The sequence below is a fragment of the Pagrus major genome, chromosome 24, assembly GCF_040436345.1.
Source record: "Pagrus major chromosome 24, Pma_NU_1.0".
Classification (NCBI taxonomy): domain Eukaryota; kingdom Metazoa; phylum Chordata; class Actinopteri; order Spariformes; family Sparidae; genus Pagrus; species Pagrus major.
Window position 1 is genome coordinate 19,870,126 of NC_133238.1, and position 24,789 is coordinate 19,894,914.

The 24,789-nt window shown below is 45.0% G+C and overlaps 1 protein-coding gene across 2 annotated transcripts in view; it reads right to left on the reverse strand.

The window, feature by feature from the left end:
• Nucleotides 1-1,599: 1,599 nt before the first annotated feature.
• Nucleotides 1,600-24,789, reverse strand: part of LOC140992302 (Krueppel-like factor 7) — a 36,465-nt gene continuing 13,275 nt past the window's right edge. The window contains exons 2-5 of one of the 2 annotated variants that reach the window (XM_073462607.1): nucleotides 14,717-14,896; nucleotides 14,269-14,647; nucleotides 6,786-6,909; nucleotides 1,600-1,651 (exon numbers count right to left, since the gene is read on the reverse strand). In XM_073462607.1, the coding sequence (XP_073318708.1) occupies nucleotides 1,600-1,651; nucleotides 6,786-6,909; nucleotides 14,269-14,647; nucleotides 14,717-14,896 (735 nt within the window). Of the gene's footprint in view, nucleotides 1,652-6,785; nucleotides 6,910-14,268; nucleotides 14,897-24,789 lie in introns of both variants that reach the window. The other variant, XM_073462606.1, reaches the window with a different exon arrangement.

Consider the following 24,789-nt stretch of genomic DNA (forward strand, 5'->3'; position numbering starts at 1 on the left):
TCGCTCCGATCAGAGCCACCCAATTGATTGAATTTGTGTCACGTGTCTTCCTACAAGTCCTTCCGTGTCCTGCAGGGCAGAAATCTGCATTCAGACACGCCGGTGTGGTGGAGGAAGTCGGCAGGAATGTTCTTGGATATGCATAGGGCCCGATTAGGAGAGCTGTTGAATGCTGCTTTTCTCTGAGAGCTGCTAAATTGGAAGAGATCTGCGTGGGCGGCGTGAACAGGACGAACCCCTCGTCAAACCAGTGGCTAGTTAGGTGCCAATCACTCTCAAAGGCCGAAGAGATCATTTCAGGCATCTACAGTAGACACTTGTGTTTTTTTTTTTTTTGGCTGCATCCATTTCCAATGTGTTCTTCAAAATGGTCTTTTCAATTGTCTGTTTTGAACAAATAGGAGAGTCTTTTCTTAGAAACAATATAGCCTTTATGATACATAGTGATCTTGTTTGTGTGCTATATCGCAGTCGGCTAGCTGCTTCGACTTGTGCATGTGGCTGTCCATCCGCACTCAGGCGGCATTTGAAAGCCAGCGTTTGGTCTCCCAGTTCAAGACGGTGGGGCGTTTTTTTTAAGGTTTTTTTTTTACAAAAAGTTTGCAAAGAGTCAATTGTGCAACAGTTCCTGACGGCAACTCGCAAGAGCCAGGATCCCGGAGAGGGAGAGCACTCGTGGGAGCCATCGAGCGTCGCTTGAGAGGCTCGGTTTCAGCTGACGTTCTAGGAGATGATCAGTCTTTCCCAGAGTAGATTAGTTAGCCTCGTCTGATGGATGCTGTTCATAATGCAAGCCAGTCCTCTGGGTGACCTCAATCAGCCCTCACGGCACATCTTCAAGTGTTCTGGAAATCCAGTCTTTCGCTCCGTTCAAACAAGTGCTCTGATGCCATCGAACCAGAAGGATTTATAAATGGATCCAGTCGGCAGATGCGACAGAGGTCAGATGAAGAATTGTCAAATTATTATCCGTCCTTTGGCGAGTTGTAAAAGGGGGAGGGAGAGAAAGCCAGCTTTCTTGCTTGCTTACCCTGTGACGTGACGCTTGTTTAGCTACTGTCGTAACTGTTCTCAGCTCAAGGTACAAGAGGGAATCTCGAATATACAAACAGCGGTCCTCGCTGTTGGTTACAAATGACTGTACAACTGGTCCAGTTTGGTGAGCTCGCTGGTACATGGAGCACTGCTGCATGAACAGGGCTGACATTTTGGAAGCGTTTCACCGAGGGGCGTTCGCAAAGGACGACTACAACAAAGAGCTGCCAACTACAGGCACGTGGTCCACCATTCATGGCGTGAGACACATACGAAGGGTGGGACGGAGCGTCTGTATCAACACCAGGAGACATTTGCGAGGTGACGACGCATCGCTGTGGAATCGTGGACCAACTGGTCGAGCACAGAGTGTCTGTCTGCCTCGCCTGTGTTTCTGTCTGTAGTCAGCGCCCCTCTGTCCAGTCCAGAACGGCTAAATCTGGTGTTTTTCCTCAACATCCGTGGTGTTACTTTGCTGCAGATGATGCTCCCTCTCCTTCTTCCCCAACTCCGCCTCCATCCCCTTCCCCTCTCTTCCACTCCCGCTGACCTCTCTCGGATTCCTCAGATGTGCCTCTTCATGTGTAGCGCCAAGTGATCCGACCGCGAGAAACACCTGCAACCAAGGAGAGAGGGAGAAACAGAGAACAGCTTGTTACCAAAGCGGGGGGAAAGAAGTTTGTTTTGTCGATTGAGCTAAATGTTGCTGTTAGCTAGTGAGTGCTGAGCCACTAATGTACACGCAATTAGTATATGTGTAACTAATTCATAATCAGCATTTTCAGCAGCACTCCTAATGACTTCAGCTGCGCCATGAATAACTAGAGAGCCCCGCAGATGGATCTGTTGAAACAGTGCGGAGGGGGGTAGAGAGGAAAAAAAAAAAAAGGAGCAGCACGCAAAACATGTGCTGTAAAACGTTAGATAAATTAGATGAATCGAAGCCTCTCATCTGAAATCAGGCTTGCAGAATTGCGAGGGCACAGCTTCACAGTGAAAAATGTAATCGCTCTGGAAGTACACTGGCCCATTTTTTTCCTGCGAGGGTTTTTAAAAAATGTTTGATTATTTCAACCCGATTGCCACAAATTGATATAATGCACGCTTTCAGCTGGTGTTTTGTTTATGCCATGCATGCAGCCATTACAGGAGACCTAGTTTTCATCCCTACTTTCTCCTAGATCAACAGTGTTTCTGTTGCACGCTCGCTGAACTAACACTACAGCTCCGCTCCCAAGAGGAGCGCTTTTCAAACAGCAAGTGTTGCTTTCTTTTTAGGTAATTGGGAGCTGCATGTTCTGGTGATTAGCGCGTTGAGAAATATTTGAGTTGGAGACTTGTTTTTTGGAGTTTACCAAAGCGGTTCCATTTAATAATGTTTGTGAGGGGGAAAAAGTAACAAGACGCTGCAGAACTGAGCCCAATTACTGCAGCATTTCCTGAATGCTCTACTAAATGTTTACATAGAAGTACAGGGGAACGGGGAGGAACTGAAGGTAAGTTTAAGTAAGTAGTAGTTGTTGGAAGTCAATGGCGCCAGAATAGGAGGACTTTTTGTTCCCCCCAATTTCAGGTGTTTTGGTAATAGAGGGGCAAATTCTAAGCCAGGTATTACAGTCAGAGAGCGTTGGCAATAATTTCCCATGTGCCCAACTGGGAGTGTAATTGTTGATTCTTATGTCTCATTCCCATCTCCTCAAATACTGGGTTTACTCCGGGTTTCCCAAGTTAGGGTTAGAGTTGGTGGCCACCCCGACCTACACACCCAAAGACAAATTAGGAATGGTGGCATCTACAGACTAAGAGCCATGTTGCACCATCACGTTTCTACGGTAGCCTAGAGCGGACAAATCAAACACCGGCTCTGGGGAAGGCTTTTCGCACCTTTTAGCTCATTTTTAGCAGACACCATTGTGGAGGGTGAGATGAGGCATATTCAGTTGGTCGAAATGGACTAGATGCCACTAAATCCTACATACTGGACCTTTAACCCAAAATGAAGAACCACCACAGGCTCACATGACGTCCTGTAATGTGTCCTTAAAGAACTGTTTTGCATTTGCAACCAAATTTGCCTTAAATTGACATTTTTTTAAATGGACATTTGCTAAAACTCCTTAATAAATATGATAAAATAACATCTAAAATTAGTGACACCGCCAAATATTACACCTCTATTCCCTCTGGTGAACTTAAAAGCATTTACATATGAAGCCCCAGCTCAGGAGTCAGACTCCCTTTCACAGTTCTGCAACTGTTGATTTTCTTTTTTTTTTTTTTGACACCACTTTCAGATTGGCTCTTCCCACCGAGACAGAGGCAACTGTCTGAGATGTCGAGATGAATCAGTGTTTGGCCAAGAGGGGGAGTTACACTGTGATGAGCCACCAGTCATCCGTCTTACTGTCACACCTGCATGTGTGTGCGTGCACGTCTATCTTGTATGCGTCACCGTCTATGCGAGTGCGTGCACGGCCCAGGAGAGGAGTTGTTGTGTGTGTGTGTATCACCGTGAGACTGTGTGTGTGTGCGCTCGGTGAGACAGATGGTAAAGTATGAGTCACGACTCGGGGGCACGACACCAGCTGGCACACCGTGGGTCTGTCTCCTCTCCCCCCTCTGCCTCCCATCTCTCCCCCCCCCCCATCCTCAATCTTCCACCCCGTCTTCTCTGTCTCCCCTGTTTCCCCTCTTCCTTCATCTCAGCAGGGTGCATGTATGCGTGTGTGTGTGTGTGCTGGGCTGGAGGGGTTGGGCGCCTTGTGACACATGACAGAGGTGGGCCCGCATTAGGGATGTGCCTGCAGGGGGGGTTCTGGTGTTGGGGAGGGGAGGTGGGAAATCAGGGTGGAGGAGGGAGGGATACTGTATTTACTGTCTGTCCAGCTGAGACCTGATTAAGTTGACACTGCCCCGACCCTCTGCTCCATCACGCACACACACACACACACGCAAGGATGACCAAGATGCACACTCTTTCACACACATTAAGGCAAAGTACCTCAGGTGAAGAGGGATTTCTTTTTGTCCTTTCATAATGAACACATACATGATTCAAGAGGTCACAGATTCAATAAAATGCTCTATTGTGACCAAACTGTCCGAGAGGCTGCGGTTTTATTGAAAACACACAAACACAATGCCGACTTTTTTTTATATATCAGATGACGTCTTTATGAGTTTTCAGCTGCATGAGTGACAAACTGTTGCGTGTGATTTACAAATAATTCTGATTAAACTGTACGTACATGGAGAAAGATACAGAAACATTAAAACAAAATTTAAAAAAAAGATTAAAATACACAAATTTGGCTTTAATTATCTGTATGTGGCAAAAAATACAAAAAAAGTTTTTAAAAATGTAAAAAAAAAGCAAAAAATATGTACACAATTATAAGAAAAATACAAATTTTAATGTTGACAAAACTGCATGTATGTGGCAAAAAAATACAAATACAGTTTAAATAGAATTAAAAAAAATAATTAAACTCAGAAAATACAGACAAAAATGTAAGAAAAACTCAAAAAATGACTTTAACTCAATTTACTTCGCAGAAAATACAAAAATATTTTTAAAAATCATCAATTTGACTCCTTTAATATGAACAAAACTGTATGTATGTGGCCAAAAATACAGTTTAATTTAAACAAAATAAAGAAAATGTCATGTAAAAGACATGAAATTGTAAAAACTAGCAAAAAAAGCATCTGTAAATAATCTGTGTTTTGCACAAATATACTATGTTTTCTTAAAAAACTATTACTACTATAGTGTTTTATCGAGTGAAAGTACTCTGCTCAGCAGCGGCATGAACATAAAATACACTTACATTTAATAAACTCTAGATTTTGCACTATAATACCTTCAAAATGACCTTTTCACCCAGATTTTCACCTGCGGTCCCTCGTCTTAAATTCTGCGGTGGCTCCTGCAAACAATATTGCTCCGAGATCCCAGAGGTGTCAGCGAGGGCCCGATCACAGACAGAGGGGGTGTAATTAAAACAGGAATAAAGATTTTTGCGACTGAGTCGAGCTGATCTTTTTGTAGCGAATAATGGCCACTGAATGTTTGATGATTTTGTCACCGGGGCCCTGGAAATTAACATTTTGCTGTGGTTCATAATTAAACAGGAGCCGGGGTGACTAATTAAGAAGCGCAGGCAAATTACATCAGATCCACTCTTCAAAGTGACAAACCTGCACCTCTACATCTCTGCTTAAGATTAGGAGGATGTTTTACTGCTTTGAAAGATGGTAAACAAGAAGTTGCATTAGACAAAAACACCCCTGGTCTCTGTATCTGACACGTTAGCCGGATTAGGAAAAACACGTGTTAATGTAAGGTGTAAATTACAACATCTGGAGGTAGTCTGGCTCGCATTGTGTTCGGATCGTAGTTCGGTGTCAATGCAATCCGTACAGCAGACTGTCTAAAGCTTATTTTGGTGGAAATGATCCATTATCTCATTGAGAAAAAAAGCCAACCCACCAAATTCAATAATAAATTTGAACAAATTAGTGAAAACATTCACAATTTGACAAGTTTGATCCAGAACATTAATCCAGTAAGGTCATTATAGCCTATTGAGAAATTCGGGAACATTCTGCATCTAGTAATTTTGATTTTTATAACCAGTTCTCAGAGTTGTACAGTCAGCTACCAAAATACAGGATCAAAGTATACTACACGTGTATTATGTGTACATGTATGACGAATTGAGCAGAACGCCTTCAAATTTCGTAAAATGTCTTTAGAGATGTTAGAAAGTCTTCCAAATGTCGATTACCAAAAATGACAAATAATTTATGAATATTTAAATGGAGTCTGGTGCAAGAGGAGTGATTCTGCAACCCTGGTTTTGCTCTGGAGGACTGAGATCCAAGCTTAATTAGGATAGCGAGAAGGTATTAAAAAAAATTGAGTGTAAATGCAAAGGCAAGATCGGATCTGTTTATTGTGTGTATCCGGACAGATACCATTTGAATACCGGGTGTAAGTGACAAGACATGACACCATGCCTCATCTCCTGAACGGTTACATTTTTCACCGATGTTTAGTTGCTCTGCTCAAGGACACTCGGTGCTCCGGTCACAGGGATCAGACCGGGGGAATCATCCGGTTTACAGGATAGTCTCTGCAATCGCTGGGCCGGCCTGGGGCTTTATTTACAGTAACACACGGACCTGTATTTTGGGTCACGGTGACTTCGGAAGTTCCCTAAATACATTTTCCCTCCACAACAAGAAACTGGCACCTTTTTCTGGTAATGCATGCTCAAAAACTTTAGATTAATATTCTACACCAGTGATGTGTGACAGCGTTAATGGGCTCTTGCGAGCATTTTGCACCTCTGTCCCAGTGTGAAAGCAGCCCTCCAAATCAAGGCCATGTGAGCAGATGCACTATTAATATGCTGCGCGGGGCCTAACGTGGGGATAGAGCAGAATAAGCACCCATCGGATTCTCGTTGAAAGACTGAGCAGGTTGGGTCTTGCATGTGTTGCAGAGGAGCGCACATTAGTAATCCTGCCAGCACACTTTTTTTTAAACTGGGTCAGCACCAAACACATTCGGGGTTGTGTTACCAGCATCTACTTCTTTACTGAACCAAACTGTGTACAAAACACAACGGGGGGAGAAAAAAAAACTGTAGTCGGTCGTGTTAGTGGAAGTACTTCAAATAACCCTCAGAAAAGTGGGAGAAAAACATATAAGTGAGAGGAAGGGGAGATGTGTTTTGACAGACCTGTCACAGTGGTTGCACTTAAAAGGCTTGGCGCCGGTGTGTTTGCGGTAGTGCCTCGTCAGCTCGTCGCTCCGGGCGAATCGCCACTCGCAGCCCTCCCACGAGCACTTGTACGGCTTCTCACCTGGGGGATGAAGGAAAAACACGCATGAGCACCTGTTTTACCTGCATGCAAAAAAAAAAACATACACTCGAATCCAAATATTCGAGCTGATGTTTGATGTATTTTGCAAAATTAAGGTGCAGATATTCCCCCTTTTTTCGAAAAAGAGAGCAAGGCAATGTTTAACACCGAGGTGGAGAAGCTCCCACCGGTCTCCAATCTTGCTGAACAGGCAGAAGAGGAGTAGAGGGTAGAGAGAAGTGGAGCGAGAGAAGGAGTGAAGAGGGAGGGAGGGGATTAGAGGCAAGGTGGATGAGACGAGCGAGAAGAGGAGGTGAGATGAGACCAGGAGTAGGAGAGAAGTGCTGCAGAAGTGGATTAAGGCAGGAGGAGGCTGCAGGAGAGAGGAGGGGAGGGCGATAATTAGGCCAGTCACACGGCATAATGGCAAAGGAAAAGCCACGATCTGCCAGCTGCGTCCAGCTCCCCGAAAAGATGTCACCTGCATCAGTCATATCCCATCTGGACCGGTTGAATACAGTCACACTGACACACTGACCAGCTCTGCTCGAGTGGCTCGGGCACAAAAACAGGCTTAATTTGTTGCATTATCAAAAAAAGGGCCGGACACAAACAATGAGAAGAATGTCAAGACAGAAGTGGATCGGTCGACCAGCTGGTGTAGAAAGTAGCATTTGGTCGGCAAAAAAAAATAAAAAAAAATCAATAATGCATACGGTGCTTTTGTGTTTCAATTAAAGGTGCGTTTCACTGTTTTTAGTGTGTTAAATGTCACTAATGTGAACTGCAAATATCCTGAAAAAGTAGCACGAGCTGAGGAAACAATGCAATTCTCGCCAGCTATGACCTGCGAAAGCGCTTTCCTCATGTTACAGAACACTCCATTAACGGGAGGCATGTGCGCTCTGATAGTGAGAAACAGAGGTGCACGAGGTTACAGCCGCGATGAGGTGATAAACGAACGAGTGGCCTCCGTCGTGAATGAAGAAAAACGCCATTAATGAACACAAACTGATAACGCTTAATGAATTCTAATGAATTAACTGCATCATTTCAGCATCACCTGAAGGAGAAAGAATTTATTTCAGATAAAATAATTAGATAATTGGTTTAGAGACACCAGCAATTAGCCTCGTCCCTCCCCTATCCTTGTGGACACGTACCCCTTCATACCACCCCGAAGCAGCAGGTCTGGGCCATCCCGCTCCGGCCAATGAAATTCCCGAGAGGCAGGGATGCCTGAATGTGTTGCCTAGCAACCGGAGCGAGGGGGCGGGGTGTATATGTGTGTGTGTGTGTGTGTGAGAGAGAGAGAGGGAGGGTTGGGGGGGTTGCGCTGAAACATGAGGAGGCAGTAGTCAGTGCAGCTGGCTGGATCTGGCAACGGCACGCCGCCATGCCACCGGCCAATTACCGAGCACGCTGGCAGAGAACGGAGGCAGTTGCCTAGCGACGGTAACCGTAGAGCTGTACGGGGCAAGAGGGGGGGGAGGGAGGGAGGGCCGGGGTAGTAGTGGTGGTGGTGGTGGTGGTGGTGGTAGTGGTGGTAGTGCAGGAGGAGGAGGAGGAGGATGAGGAGGGTGGGGGGCACTAAGAGACCAGAGCCTGCAGCAGTACATAACCACTCAGCTACCGACTCCTCCAACGATACGCTGCCCCCCGTTGCCTAGCAACAGAACCCCCCCATCCCTCCTCTCTCATGCTCTCCTCTTCCTCGTACAAACAGGCAACTAGAGCAGGTGCACGCACACACATCCACGCACGAACCGAGTTAAAGAACAATGTTGCGTACAGTCGGACTGATTGGCAGTTTTAAATGGCAATCAGCAACCTAATCCGCGGGATTAGCCCCGAAACTCAGCAGCATAATCTGATTACGCTCTGTTACTTTTGGATTACTTTGCCTGTTAAACATATAATGTAGATTATGAAGCTAAGTGGATTATTCCTTTCTGATTTAAAGAACCAGGATTGCGGACGGCGCTGTTGCTCCGAACCGTTATTCATCGGGTCGGCCGATAAATCTACAAACTCTCAGATGGTTAAAGGCTAAAAATCACTCTGCCCCTCCTCAGTTTTTTAAGGTCAGCTCGATGTCCAGATCAGGGATGGAGAGGTTATCTGACACCAGTCACTCATTTTGAAAATGTTTTTTTTTTTAACTAATCAAATAAGCAATCACGTATTCCTCATCGGTAATCTGATAACTGGGTGTTTCCTGAGTCACTCTAATCCCATTATGTGTAATCTATGACTTCCGAATGCTCTCACACACACACGCAAAAACACACATGCGCTCTCTAACTCCAGCCTCTCAGGTGCCAGCGTTGAAGTTAATTGCATTCCCTCCATTAGCTGGGGCCGAAGCAGGGCCATCCGGGTCTCAGAGGTCGTTAGGGGGGCTCTCGGTGAACGCTTTCCAGGCTCCTGCCCACAACAAGAGCTGCGGGGCCCGGAGACGTAAGAGAGAGGACGACGGAAACAGGTTGAGAGGGAAAGATGAAATATGAGGGAGGTGATGGAGAGGCATGTTGGAGAGAGAGAGGTGAGGATGATGGAAAACTAGCCTGAAAGATAAACGTCTTTATAGGACGTGCAATTCTGACTTAACTCACAATGTTACCCACTTCTGCTGTTAGAAAAGCGTTTCATTAGCTTGCAAGTATAAATGTTGTTGTCAGAATCTTCCAGTAAATAATTTAAGTACATTACAACATTGTTAACACCATAAAGGTTGTTAGCCTGCATGGATGTGGCTACATGCTAGCTTGTCCTGTCAGTCTGTGAAGCTAACGTTAGGTTAGTTAGTTGATCTTTATAACAACAGCTAGGCTATGTAGCTGTTATCAATAAACAAAATGGCACTTATGATGATTAAATTCAAGTAAGAAAACAGGCCAAGTGTAGGCTAAAGGTTAGCATCTAGCTGACTTAAAGGTGCAATAAGTGCAACAATTGTTGGATTAACTCTCAAAACAAACAGCAGGCAGCATATCACCAGAGGAATTAACAACTACTGCTAACTGTAGCTGCCGTTAGCTCGATTAGCGGTGCATCAAGTGGTCCAGGCTGGGAGCCCGGAGCAGCAGGGGGACTGTTGGTGTTTAAATGTTTCCAACTAAAATTCTTACATATTGCACCTTTAAACAAGTGGTATAATGTATTTTCTTATATTTTATCTGTTTTTTATTTAAGTACAAACAGCCTACAGTACATGTCCTAAAGTATACGGACACCTCAACATCACATCGCCATATATGACTGTTAAACATCTTGTTCCCCAAACCATGAGCATTAAACTTCACTACCTTTAGCCATATATGCTAACTGCACATCTGTGGGGTGGTAAGAAAAAAAGGTATCTTGTTTAATACTATGGAGACCACAAATACAGGCCTGACATTTAATTTAAAGATCAGGAGAAAAATGCAGTTCGATATTTTCCTTAAATTGCTGCTGGCCTTAACCTCTGAAGAGCGAGAGCGTCAAAAGAGCAGAGCAATAAAGTAAGAGCGCGAGAGCGAAGCATATACAGAGACAGACATGTTATGAAAGACTGAGCGAAATAAGGAGAGAACTCGAGAGAGAGAAAGAGTAGAAAGATGGAGAGAGCGAGAGAGAAGGCAGAATAACTCCAACAGCCCTCATGTTTTACCCGTTCCCTCACCCTGCCCAAAATCTAATTGTACCATTCCTTATCTGCCATAAGCCTATTCACAAAAAGCTCTACAGGGCACTGTCATTTCAACTCAGCTCGTCTAATTCCAGATTAAATCGTAGCCTTTTCTCCGTCGGTAATTTATGGAAATAACAACTAAGAAAAAGAGGATTTGAGTAATGACATCTTTAAACTTGTCAGGATAATGGCTCAGTGAATGGGGGAGCCTGTGGCACTGCTGTCTTTTTCTGAAGAGGGTCGCTCTACTGTACCTCCCCCACTCCTGTCTTCTGTCTTCATCTACTCTTTGTTTCAATCCGCGTCACTCTCTCCTCTTCTTCTGCCTTCTTTCTTCAGCCTTTGTGTTTTCTTTTGTCATCTTATGTCGACAATTCCCCCTTTTATCACTCTACCTTCCTGGTTTGAATAACAAGACAGATGTTCTTTGGGGTGGATGCTTTTATCTAAAGCACCTAAAGTGACAAGGATAAGCTCGGGGGGGAAGGGTCCCTCAAGAAACTGAGCACTTTATGGGGGCTATATGTTACATTAATATGTCATTAAAGCATTGTCATATGCATTTTTAAACAGTTCATATGGGATAGAGAGAGAAAGGATGCCACGTTAGCTTACAACTCCAACAGGAGATGCTTCCATTTCAATTTTTGCAAGTCGACCAGTGTTGTGGGACGTACAGAGCAACACAGTCCTAAGACAGGTCATCTATTAGCTGAGTCATTTTCCAAGCTAAAATGCTAAACACTTGCTAGTTCAACTTCTCAAGTTTGTTGCTTACTGTATTATATAATCATACAGTAAACATGCAATATGAAGATGTTTCCTTGGGCTCTGAGGATCTTGTGATGTACTTTTGTTTTTTACAATTAATTATTAAGTGAAAAAAATCAAGAGCGAAAGCAGTTTGAAAGTCTACAGCCATGCGTGCTAACATCAGCATGCTAACAGGCTCACAATGACAATGCTAACATGCTGATGTTAATCAGATATGATGCTTAGCATTTTCACCATCCTTAGATTACCATGCCATTGCTAACACTTGCTAATTAGCGCTGACATTTTGCAGGTTTCGCTGGCATTTGTTCATAAACAAAAGTACAGTATTGATATTTTTGACCTGACGCTGATGCTATTGGACAGGTCGGAGGATCACCAGTCAGCAGGGTTCATCTTGAGGGGAACGTGTACCCGATTCAGTGGTAATCCATCTAATAGTTGTTGTGATATTTCAGTTTGAATCAAAGTGATTGACCAACTGTCAGACCAGCAGTGACATCCACAGTGCCACGCTGCAAGCAGGGCTAAAAATAGAAAGTCGCAACCCTAGATGCTAGCATCTATCTGCTCTGAGTTTTGCTCTTCAAGAGGGTTCAATCTTGCCTCAAAATACAAGAAAAAAATGTCTTTTGGTCATTTCAGCCTTCATCAAAGTTGATTATAGGGGTACTTGAGACGTAGTACCTTTTAGTTTCTGATTTGTTCTGTCCATTTTTGCTTGTATCGATATTATGACCGGACGGCATCAGTGGCACTGGTCTCCCAGAGCTGGCCCGGTTGGCATGGAGTTTGAGCACAGGGGCTGTAGACACGGCACACAGGGGAAATCAATAATCGCATGTCTGTGCCCTTTGTTCCAGTCGGGCTGATGCCTGAACCTGTGGTGTGCACCACCGAGGGTGTGATCACACATACGGCGTCATTTCTTCATTCTTAACATACAGTAGTTGACAAGTTTATTTATATTCACAGCCCTGAAAATACAAGTGAGCCAGAGCTGGCAAACAAGTCATGTATAGCCTCTGAACTGGACAGCTTTGGTGATCCGTCAAGAAAATCTAATCGAGTCCCTGTAACTTGATTTAGCATGATGGACGCTCTTTGCTGTACCTTTGTATTAAGAAACAGCTGTATATCAGCATGAGCCCAGACTGCAGTCCACCATACATTTAATTTGTTATGCAAAGCCCTGCATGCATGAGCACGGGCTACCGATCAGATGTCATATTCATCACATTATACCCCTGAACGCTTCTCTTAGAGGGGGGTAGAGACCTTCGCCATCGCAGCCCAATTATTTCCAACAGAATTTGAATGACATTGTTCACACCTCCCCAACCAAACCAAAAGAGGAGTTCAGACACTCCTAATGTGTTTGGTGTGAACGAGACCTGAAGGCAGAGGGATGCTGAACCCTAACCCTGCTAATTCATAAAGGAAAACACAGATGGTATCCTTCCTGACCTCTCCTACGATTATAATACACCGGATAAATTTAAAAACATATTTTCCTGGTCTTAAAATTATCCTCTTACTACCCGTGCAAAATCAGGCAGTCTCAAACCTCGGATTGAGAACCACTGACCTAGACTTATAGAACGCATAGAGGACGAGAGGGCCTGAAATAAACCGGGGAAATGGCGGCCTATCCAGGTCAATCCATCCATCACTGTGCAGTTACTCAGACGGAGGACAGCTCCCCGACAGGGGTCTGAGTGGTTTGGGATTGAGATGGAGGAGCGGGAGAGTTATAGCTCCTGAACCCCTCCCCCACCTTCCTTCTTGAGAGGAACCTTGACAAGGAGGACCCGTCCTGGTTTCGTCTCAGAGAAATATTTAGGTGGAAAGAGTGGGATAAGAGATTCCTACCTTACGTGACTTTATTTTCATGTGGTACCAAGCGGACCATGATTTAAAGCTTGTTCATGATGATTATTTTTTCTTTACATTTCTTATTCATTTATGTGCATTTTTGTACTTGTTCCAAGAATGTGATGCAGGTGGATTTTTATTCAATTATCTCAAGTCAGGCAGGCTGGAAGAATGGATGACAGTCTCTTGTAGAAAAATGCTAGTAGTTTATCTCCCCTTATAGAGCTAAAGAAATACCCAGAAGCAAACCGTCCCATAAGTATAAATGTCTGATTAAGTGGCAGAGACTCCAAGGAAACATTCCTAGTGGAAGAAAACTGGTATGAAAAAAAACCACGTCAGCCAAAGGCAGACAGAGTTTGATCTAGCAAGTACAAAAAGAGTCTGCACACCCAAATTGGCAGAAAGCTCTTTCAATCCTATTCTTTCAGTTTCTATGTTCAGTACAAACACTCTGGCTATGTTTTCTTCAGTGTGCAGCAGTCATTTAGCTTCAGGATTGAGTCTTTTTAGCCTGTCACGTGCAATGAGTGTCAATCAGTTTTATTACCACCAGTGTATCAAGCGGCTACCTCTGGGTAAGAGAGGTGTCCTCGGAGCTGCCTTGCTGAAAGTGTCAGACGGTCACGAAGAGTATTTTATGCTTAGGAAGGTTTCTGAATGAATGAAATGACCCAGAAGAATCTAAGATGGTCGAATTCTCTTAACGCTGAAGAAATGGAGCTTCGGCGCTTCCTCTCTTATCTCCTTTAGTATCGGGTACACTGGACCATCCTGAACAAGACGAAAGGAGATAATGCCACTCCACAATTCCTTGAGGCCCTAGTCTAAATGCAGTCTTTGCATTGTCCTCCATGTGACCTCAGGATGTTTTCCATCAAGGTCAAGAAAAAGTGTTTAGGCAAAGACAAAGGACATCGTTGTTTTGATGATTTAACCGAAGCCTATATCTAAAAAGTGCACCAGCTAATATGCTCATAATTCCTAGAAGTCATCCATCTACAAACTCTTTTATGCTTACGACAGATTCTCACCTGTATGTGTCCTCTGATGGGCCTTTAAATGGGAGCTCTTGGTGTACACCTTCCTGCACCCGTTGAATTGACAACGATGGATCCTCTTCTTGTTCTCCGGTAGCTCCCCAACCCCGATCACACAAGCAGCCCCCTCCTCTTCGTCCTTCATCCGGACCGGGAGTGCGTGCGCCGCCACCAGCCGGGCCGCGCTTAGCCCCACCTTCCTGGCCACCAGCTTCAGCGTAAGCGTCCCGTCAGCTGAGGCCGTCAGTGTCTGGTTGGGTTTGACGAGGTGGCGGCCCAGTTCTGGCGACGATGGAGGCGTCAGGGAGGTGACAGCGCTCAGCTGGGCCTGGTGGACCCCTTCCATCCCTTCTACGTTTTCCAGCCCCTGGCCCTTAGGTTTGAGGTCTCTTTTCATTACACCAGTGGAGGGGAAATTCTTCCGTGTTGGGCAGAGGATCACTGGAGGTGGGCTTGGTGGCTCAGGAAGGCTTGGCAGGCTGGGGAGCAAGGCGTCTGTCAGCTCTTCCTCGCCGTCCTCCTTCAGGTAGGCCGGAGTTAGGAGGCCGTCCAAGTCTTGATCGAAGAGCTCTGACAGACGCTTGGGCTCTGTCTGCAGATAACGCTCCAATTCTAGGCAGGTCTGCAAGAGAGAAAGTGGAAGAAAAGACTCAATTTAGACTCAATTCAGGTGAGTTCACGGGCTGAGAATGCCCATCCTCTCTCTCAAATCCCACTTGACAATTTCAACAGCCATCAGATCATCCGATATGCCTTAACACACTGTGGAGAGAGAATCTGCATGGTGCCATCCACTCACCCAGACAGGCAACTTAGCAGCTCTGCCAGCTGTCACATGCGCACACGCACAGATAGCCACCAAGACAGCCAGGATTACCTGGCAGCTCCGGCAAGACGGCTGATTACACACTGATTGATTGCAACCGCTGTCGCGTGGAACGAAAGCGAGGCGAGGTGGATAGCAGGAGGAGAAGTCCTAAACTGTACAGAACTCCTATCAAACAACATTTTATAGAGCTTTGACAAGCCATGTGTGCACCGGCTTTCACTGAGCCAAGATAGGAAGATTTATTCAGCTGTAGTTATGGTCTGCTTCATCCCTATTACACCAAACACCTCTCCCCGTGGAGGGCAAATAAAAGGCTACATCCCCGATTTGTATGAACTGGCATCCTGAGAAGTCTATTACTTTGCAAAACGCTGGCAAGATTCTGAGAGGAGAGCCAGCGAGGGGAGAGAGACGCTCCATGTCCAAGGATGAAGCTATTATGTTTGAATGGACGCCGCCAGTTTGATCCCAGGGATCGTTGTGTTTCGCTTGTAGCCACTAACCCGTTTTGACAGATGAGATGGAGGCTAGCAGCTCCACTGGGCGCGTGCTACTCGCCACTTCATTTGTGTGTAAATAGGCACTGACAGACAGAGTAGCTAGTTCCATTATCAGGAATAAGGTTGTACAGACTGAACACATCAGAGACATTTACAATCTTACAACCCCCCTCCCCTTTCCTTGTTTGCACCTTCTAAAAATAAAACCACACTTTTTTTTCTCTTTTTTTCGGAGGGTGGTGTCTGTTGCTAAGGGAGTGTGATTTCTCCTGTAACTTGTCTTCGTCTTCTAGGAACAGAAAAGGGATTTGGGAGTTGTTTTTTGTCTGCCGACAGTATTTGCATACTGACATCAAATTAAAAAGCTGCTCGAGACCACATCTACAGCGGGAATTGAAGATAATGCAGCGTGCCTCCTCCCTCCACCGCACGCCTACATGTTTTTATTTCTCTTCCTGTGATGGCTTTGAAAAACAACTTCTTTCAAGCACTATGTGAGAGGTCTCTGCTGCTTCCTTGATGGCTGCGGCCAGTGAACTAAATGAGATTTTTCCCCCCCTTTATTCTTTCTTTCAGAGCACAATTAAATATTGAAGCTGTCGAGACATGATGAAGGGAATAGCATGCATTGAGGTGTAGAGGTAAAGAAAACCCAACACAGCGCTATCTGTCAATCCCTCCTCCTGCCCTCCTGCCCCCCACATTGCTCACTTTCGCCATTACCCTTCTCCTCCTGCCTGACCCCCTATCGATCCCCCAAAATCACAATTTCCTCCCTCCTTTTCTTCCTCTTTTTCTTCTCATTGTCGTCTCCTCCTCTCCCAAGGTGAGGACTAATTATCCGCCAAAACCAGCCAGTTAAAGGGGACTTTATTCAGCAAAACGCTTAGGCCTGCAAACCAAGGTGAGTGCAAGTGTGTGTGTGTGCGAGGTAGAGATAGTTCAAGGGAGCGGAAAAGAGGATAGAAACGGATAAGTGAGAGGGGGGCTGAGTGGATGGTGAGGAAGACGGAGGAGGAGGAGGAGGAGGAGGAGAGTGATGGAGGGACAAGGTGAAGGAGGCAAGAGAGGGAGAAAGAGCGAAGGAAGGTGTTGACTTCATTTTCTCCGTGGGGGGTGAATCCTTTTTGGAAGTGTGACATTTGGCATAACAGGATCCTGTCAGCGGGCAAGCCACAGGCCTCATGCATGCACGCACGCACAGAAAGGGGTTCATGCACGCTAAATGTTAGGTTACGACACACGGCGATGTGCGAGGATGTGCTCGGTAGCAGTACTGTACTTGTGTGTGCGCACCGAGTGTGGGATGCTTGACAAGGTAAGACGGATAAAAGAGGCCGCAGGTGAGGGGGCGGCAGGTACAACATCCTTATAGTGCCACGCTTGTCTTTCCACTCGTCCTTCTCCTTCTTCCCCCCCCCATCACTCCATCACGCACCACCCACCCTCCTCCTTCCCCCTCCACCACCCTCCTCCCCCAGGTGGTGACATTAACATTGTAAGAGAGAAGGTCATGCAGTTGATCAGCGGTTCCTGTGTGTGTAGAGTGGGTGTATGTACTGCATGTGGCTGCATGTAATTATGCTAGTTTTGCTAGTGTGTGTGTGTGCACATAATTTTGCAAGTGCACGTGTGAGCAGCATAATTATGCCGCTCTGTGTGTAATTATGCAGCTCTTGTGCGGGTGTGTGTGTGTTTGTGTGAACACCTACGCGCATGCATAAACGCGCTTATTTGCTGATCTCGCGGCCTGAAGTGAATCTGCAACTTGTGTGTGTGTGTGTGTGTCCGTGTGTGTGTTTGTGTAGGCAAGGAATCAGGAGCCAAAAGCATTGCACAATAGCCAAGATAAAGGAGAGCTCACGGCCCGCTTCAGCTCTATTTGGACAAGCGCCGATCTGGAGAGCCAACATCAATTGGCTCCGCATAAAGCCAGGGTCCATTTCCTGAAAGGCTTTCGGGATGATTCCTTCATGCGAGCCAGGATAAGCTGGGACAATGCAATGGCTGTTCCAGCAGCCCCACCTCCACCTCCAAAACTGGAAGGAAACCGCCTTGGTGGCGCAGGGCGGTGGTGCGACATGGGACAGTCCTTCGACCCAGATTCAAGCGCCCATATGTTCAAGAAGCTCCTCGGAACAAGACAGTCTGGAGTGTTCTTTTGAAAATGTTACTTTCCTGTGTGCGCTACAATCAGTTTTCTAATGATGTAGGAGGTGACGTGTAATCACAGGAAAAGCAAAGCTGTTGCTAGTAATATTTACAATTACTAGGGCTAGGTATCGAACTTTGACCGAATTGCCTCGATACTATCGAGTATCGGAAAAACGTTACCTTGTCTGCAGGCTGAGCGTGAGCAAGGAAAATGTTGAATAAATTCATCTGTTTATCTTTTATTATGGATCATCACACATATGTAATGTTTTAAAGGTCCAATTTGGAAGAAAGTTTTTGAGTCCTATCCCCAACTTGTCAAATACTGACGCTTTGGGATTGTAGGTCAGTAAACAGTCAGTATTTGACGAGTTGGGAATGAGACTCAAAAATCTACTTTCCAACCAACATGTCCTTTAAAAGTACAGTCACACAGAGAAAAAATAAATTATGTACAGGAATCTAATATTTTGATGCATCAAGATTCATCGTTAAGCGTTTTAGTATTGCATCGTAATCCTCTGAATCAGAATTCAAGTGTGCACTTCATCAAAACCCTGAACCTGAAGCAGCTAAATGCTAAATTACAGCTGCACCTTTCCCGCATGTCAAAATGTCTTCCGTGAAAAGGGCCTTATCAAGATCACTCAGGAAGTGTTGTGTGAAGCCTATTATAACCTTTTTTCTCATCACGAGTCACTTTCAGGTTATGTAATGTCTTATCTAATTGGCTGAGGAGTGAAAGGTTACCACTAATAAGGTCAAAGTTGAAGCTGATTGAAGTTCCTGCGAGGAACATCGCTGTTGCTTTCTTCGCAAGGTTGAGGTTAATGTGACCCCGCTGGTTGTGCTGTGTCATTTAGCGTTCTTGCATCAGGACGTGCTGTCACTATTGGGCTGCCATCTGATCCAATTTTCAGAAAAGAGACATCAGCTGGAATTCCTCACATTTAAGAAGCCGGAACCGATAAATGTTGACATATTTCTCTTTACCAAATTAAACGAATGCTCGGTTTTCAAAATATTTGACTGATGTTTCTTCTTGTTTTCTTGCCAAATTCAATATAATTTCCAAGAATGGCTGATGAGTTGCGCGCAGCAACACTTAATTGCACGGTTAATTACCTTAACAATTTTCAGCTGTGGTTTCAGTCACTGTCAGACTTCAAGAATGCACGCTTTATTGACAGTTTTTGGGGTTGATATTTCATGGGAATGTACTGCATAATGGAAACAGCAGCTCTACAAACAAAAAAGGAAGTTACGTCGGTTGAAAATGAAAATGTTGTCATTATCGACTTCAGTTGTGCAGGAGAATGCTGCAACGTCCAGAAATGTTTGGTGGACTACCAAACTTCACCCGACTTTCCATCAGCACGGGGGGTGAGTAGATGTTCCTTTAAGGTCTTTTGGTTCCATTAATCACTAAAAAATGTCAAGAAAGTTCACAGTTCAGCAGCGTTTTGTACAAACTGTGCATGGTCACAGGTCTTTCCTCTACATACTGTATATCTTCCTACTCATAAATACACATACGTTCTGTTTGTGGAAGAATCAATGAGTCAATTCCTGATAGAAAAACACGTCTGAACGCGAAGTTGTACGTCTCGAGCATGAATAATATTGGGCTGAGGTCAAATCACTAGAATTCTGTCGTCTTTATTCATCACTCGCGCTGTAATCCAAATATTAGGCGATCACAAGACACTTATTATAGCTGTGAACCAGTCCTAATTCACCAACTTCTATTTTTCCCTTCTCCGTCTTTTAAGTTAAAAAAAGTCTCCTCCAGCTCTCACTTCTCCTCTCTGTCTCACCCCCTCCTCCCTCTTCCGCGGGGCCCTTGGCCTGGCAGCTGATCCTCTCTCCCCGTCACATTTGGCCTGCGCCGAGCCGCCTGCCATCACCATCAAAGTGCAGGCTGCCTCCCAACTGTTAGCACCCCGCTACGTCGCTAATAAAAAGCCTGGGTTATAAATATGAACAGAAGAGCATGCATAATGCCCTAAAGGAAGGCCCAAAACACCACTAAACAGATAAATGTAATGGGGTGGATACGGCTCATTAATTTTAGGATAACCGTGTTTAGTTTTTACTGATGCACTGATAGAGACAAGGTGCTATGAATAATATTCAGAGATGATGCTCGCAGGGTTGAAAAGGGCATGAGCATAAGGGGGCCGTGAGCTGGAGGGGGTGCTGCAGCAGCGCTATTGTTAAAAACACTGAGCATAGGGGGGGTGCTGTCACATCTTTTTAAAGATGACCCATGATTCCCTGCAGCACCTTCCCAGCAGGGTTGCATCATTAAGCAAAATATTGAAATCATTTTTTTTTTGTGCCTCGAGATCTAGATTATGAGTCTAGATTTTAGTTAATACTTTCATTATTTTGTTGGAATAAAAACGTCTTGTTGAATTATAACAAAGGTCCTTCGTATGTCGTCTGTAAGGACAAACCGTACAGCAATAGTTCAACATTGTGGAAAAAGTGTATTTTTATTTAAATTGCTTTGTTGACGAGTTAATGAGAAGCTTAACACTGCTCACATCAGTGCAGGAGGCTAGAGCCAGCAGCTGCTTAGCTTAGCTTAGCTTAGCATAAAGACTGGAAACAGGGGGTAAACAGTGAGCCTGGCTCTCTCTGAAGGCAACAAAATCCACCTACCAGCAACTCTAAGGATCATTAAATACCATGTTACATCTGGTTTGTTTAAAGGGACAGTTCTCCCCCAAATCAAGAGTACATACTGTTCCTTCCCAAAAAAAATACATTTAAAAAACTCAACAGTAACGTCTCTCTCCTGAAATCATGAGCCAGTTACTCAGGATAACCCACAGACCTTATTGTGAGCAACTATTTTCTTTCTATCAAACTATACCCACCAACCCCATCACTGCACAAAGGAAAACATCCATCTACTCATGGATATGAAGCTAGCTAACTAATCTAATTTAACAGCTAAGCCCATGTGGATGCCACTTATGTAAAGCATCTCCAAAACGTGGTATGATATCTCCAAAATGAAGTAACACAAACCAAAAACAATCAAGATGGATACTTGGCACACTATTTCTTTGTCTGGTTACATGCTGGAGGACCTTTGGACAAGGCCAGGTTAGCTGTCTCCCACTGTTTCCAGCCTTCATGCTAAGCTAAGCTAACTGGCTGCTGGCTCCAGTTTCATATACAGAGCGCAGACATGAGAGCAGTATTGATTTTCTCTTTTAAATCTCAGCAAGAAAGTGATAAAATGTCAAACTACTCCTGTATTTCCACAATGGTGCAGCAGGAGTGTTGTTCATACTTGCAGTATCCTCTTGTTGTATTTTGTTGTGTGCTTGTGTGGCGGACAGCACAACAAGCGTCTGCGCAAAATGCGCTTTTGATTGTCGTCACCGTCTCCCACAAATTGGAAAAAGATTCCTTTTCAGCCCCAACATGACATTTTGATTACTTGGTCGGGCCATTTTTATTTCTGGCAGGGGTTTGATTACTCATTTTAAAAGTGAGTAACATTCAAGCCACGGATGAATTAACGTTTGGCTTCTCCGGCAGCTTCGCCTCGCCTCTCTTCTTTTGTTGTTTCGCATTTAACTGACAGCCTTGTTTATTGCTTGTTGTGTGCTTTTATTCAAATCGCTCATTGTCATCGGTCGCAGGAAATAAGAAGAGGCTCGGTTTGAGTCACGGGGTGCGAACAAAGCGATAGCAGCTCTGATTAAAACCCTGAGAATTAATCATTTTTATGCTCTAGATGAGGCTGACAACAGTTACATCAGTACTCACATTGGCACCGGATTGTCTTCTCCTCCTTTCTTATTCTTTTGATTTCATTTTTTATGACTCACTTTTGCACTTTACCGACTTTGTTTACAGCCGTCTTTGTTATTGCTGTTTGTAATTCAGCAACACACTTGGCACTTTTATCGAAGGGGAAAACTTTGGGCAGGCACTTAATCCCGAGAGCACTCTTTCACAAAGTGTGTGTACGCCAGTGTGTCTGTGCACATGTGTTATCCTGCCATAGTGTGTTATAGGGGCCTGTGTCTCCCATTGATCTGGGTGAGCCGGGCCAAGCCATCACTTTGAGGTGACAGCTAAATGACCAGTAGCCCTAGGCAGTGGCCATCTCGCCCAACAGCCTTTGTGTGTTTGCGTCGCAGTGCCTAATCGATACGAAATGATACCGCGCTGGAGCTCATCAGCGGTGGCCGTCGCAGCTGACAGAGACGGTAATCTATAGCTTCACTGAGCAATACTTACACAGCAGCCCCACCCGTGCACACACACAAAATCTCCGAAAAGCACTCCCTCCCCTCTAAGCTGCCCTTCAGGGTTTCTGCTCCTTCCACTAAGAGCTCCGGCCCCCAGACTCCTTGGAGAGAAGCATGGCGTCGTCGGCTGGTCCCAGTCGAGCAGGAGGAACCTGCCTACGGGGCCTGGAGGAGGGGAAAGGGGAGACGGTGCTTCATTTTTTCCCCTCAACGCTGATCTGAATAGCAGAGCGCCCTCGCTTCACCCGGTTACTCTCAGCGGAGAGAGCGGCAGGGGGTGCAGCGTTTGGCCAGGAGGGATCTTAGAGCTATTGGTGCCCCGACGGGGGCTTGGGAGAGACGGAGGGAGCAGAGACACAAAGAGACAGAGCTGCAGGGCAGAGACACAGCTAATTTATCTGAATCCCAGAGAGAAGAAGGAGGAGACAGACAGACAGGTGAAAAATGAAGAAACAGGGTTCTGTACAAGCTACGCGAAGATTCAGATTAGGAGAGGAAAGTGTGGAGAGAGGGGTGAAGGGTGAAGTCTTCCTACCTAAGCAAAAAAAAAAAAAAAATTACTTTGCAGCTTAGAGAAAGAGACAGTCCTCCTCCTCCTCCTCATTGACTAACAGCTCCATCTCTCCAGGCAGCCGAGCCTCACCTAGCTTCAGATAACACGCCGCGGAAACAGCTTAATTACACACACGGCCTTATCAGACGACATTAGCCTCACAGTAATAATCAGGGCCGCCGTCAGACCCTCCGTCAAAGCCTGGCAACGCAGCACCTCGAGGCGCTTTTACACTGTGCGGGCTTCAAGCTGATAACAGACACTGCCAGTTGTTAAATCACGATTTGCTGACGGAGTTTGAGGGAATAATGCACATTTGGTTGTAAAGCTGACACCTCCTTCACACGCAGTCAATTTTAGTTTGGATGGATGCACCAACAGACACTCGGGCACTCGAATGCAATTTTGTTTTTGTTGGATTTACTTTTTAAGGCAGTTAAGCTGTCATTTTAAATCAGTGCTCAGTCTCTGGACATGGGAATTGAACCTGTTTCGTCTGCAGAAACCTGAGGTTCGGTTTTCATTTTTGGCACGTAAGCCCTCAGTTAGTGGAGATTGACGCGACACGTGGATGTGTGTTTGTGTGTGATGGGTTGGGGGGGGTCTTCAAAGCACCTTTCATCTAGCGGGAAAGCAACAATGATGGAGCACTCAGAGCGCAAAAAAAAACTGGTGACCTCTGCTTAATGGAGCGCAAAGACATTTCCCATTGCTTTCTCGGAGCAGACACAACAGAAAGCACACATCCACATCATCGCCGACACTCGGGACCTCCCTTCTGTCGTCCAATAACGTAACGCCGGCGCTGATACGAAGAACTCCTTTACACAGTTCGGTGATTAAAGAAATGTTGGAGGTCAAGTTTAGTAAACAAATTGATGCAAGGCAAAAAAATCACCTCAAGGTCAGCGCAGCAGCTGTGCATATAGGGCTGAGCGATGTGACCGAAATCTCATATCACTTTCTGTAAATCTCATGAGTAGAGTTTAGAAATTAGCAATTTAGCATTTTCAGCAGGAAATGCGTTTTCTAGCTCTTATTACATTTTCAATTATACACAGAAGTAGATTTAGCCTCTCATTTAGGTACGAGATCCACATTTTGTTTCTGCTGGTCGGGGTCCTGCTCCTGTTTGTTCGTGTTGCCTTCATGCTCATTTCCTGCCTGCATCTGTGCTGTACAGAAAAATGCAAAGCGACGTCCAAATGAAAGAAAATATTGCTGTTAAGAGCGTGAAATAAACAGTAAGGCATTATATAAAGTTTTTAATAATGTACAGTCACTTTACCCATGTCTGTTTACTGGTTTGTTGGTTTGTTACCAGGATTCCACAAAAACTACTGAATGGATTTCCACAAAACTTGGATGGAGGATGGGTCTCTACCCAGAATAGACCCCATTAACTTTTGGTGTGGATCCAGGCCTTTTTTCACTCTTTCTTTAACATTGCGAGATGGGGTAGGGTTTTTTTTGTTGTTGTTTTTTGTAAGATTGGGCCTTTGTGGAGTGCCATTCTAGTTTTCGCTGTGTTACGTTTCTGAAAAAGACAGTGAGAATTAATTTCCCGGTCGTCGAAACCTGAGGTTGTACAAACGCAATTGTTTGCAATCAACAGCAACCGACAAATCCTGCATAGTTTGCCTTTAATATAAAGTTAAAAGGAATAGATGAGACATTATGGGAGATTTCTGCTTTCTTAGCGTCTTTTCTTAAGACCTTGAGATTACCAAGCCACCAACAGACTCCAGAAGTCACATATCCCACTACTGCAGATTAAGCAAACAGGATATAACGTGTTGATTAGAGAGCTTTAGAGGTGCTGGTTCGCAGATTTTGTGACTTTTGGACAGAGCCGTTACCCCTATTTCCAGCCTTTATGCTAAGCTAGCATCTTTTAGCTCCACCTTAAAGAAGAGATATTAGGGTGGTATCATCTCAACTTTTGGCATTAAAGTATTTCCCAAAATGTTGAATTATACTGCATATTGAAGCTGTATGAGGTAAGTTGACATACCGGTATTTGACTTCCCTGTGAATACATTTGGGAATGTATATAAAGAAATCCTGCTGTCACATTTGGATAATCCATCTTTCCTCACAGACAAAGCTGCACATGCGTCCTCTCAACGCCGAAAGCAGCTCGACACGTAAACAGATTGAACTCGCGGAGATCTGCCGACCTTGAGAGCGATACAGACGTTA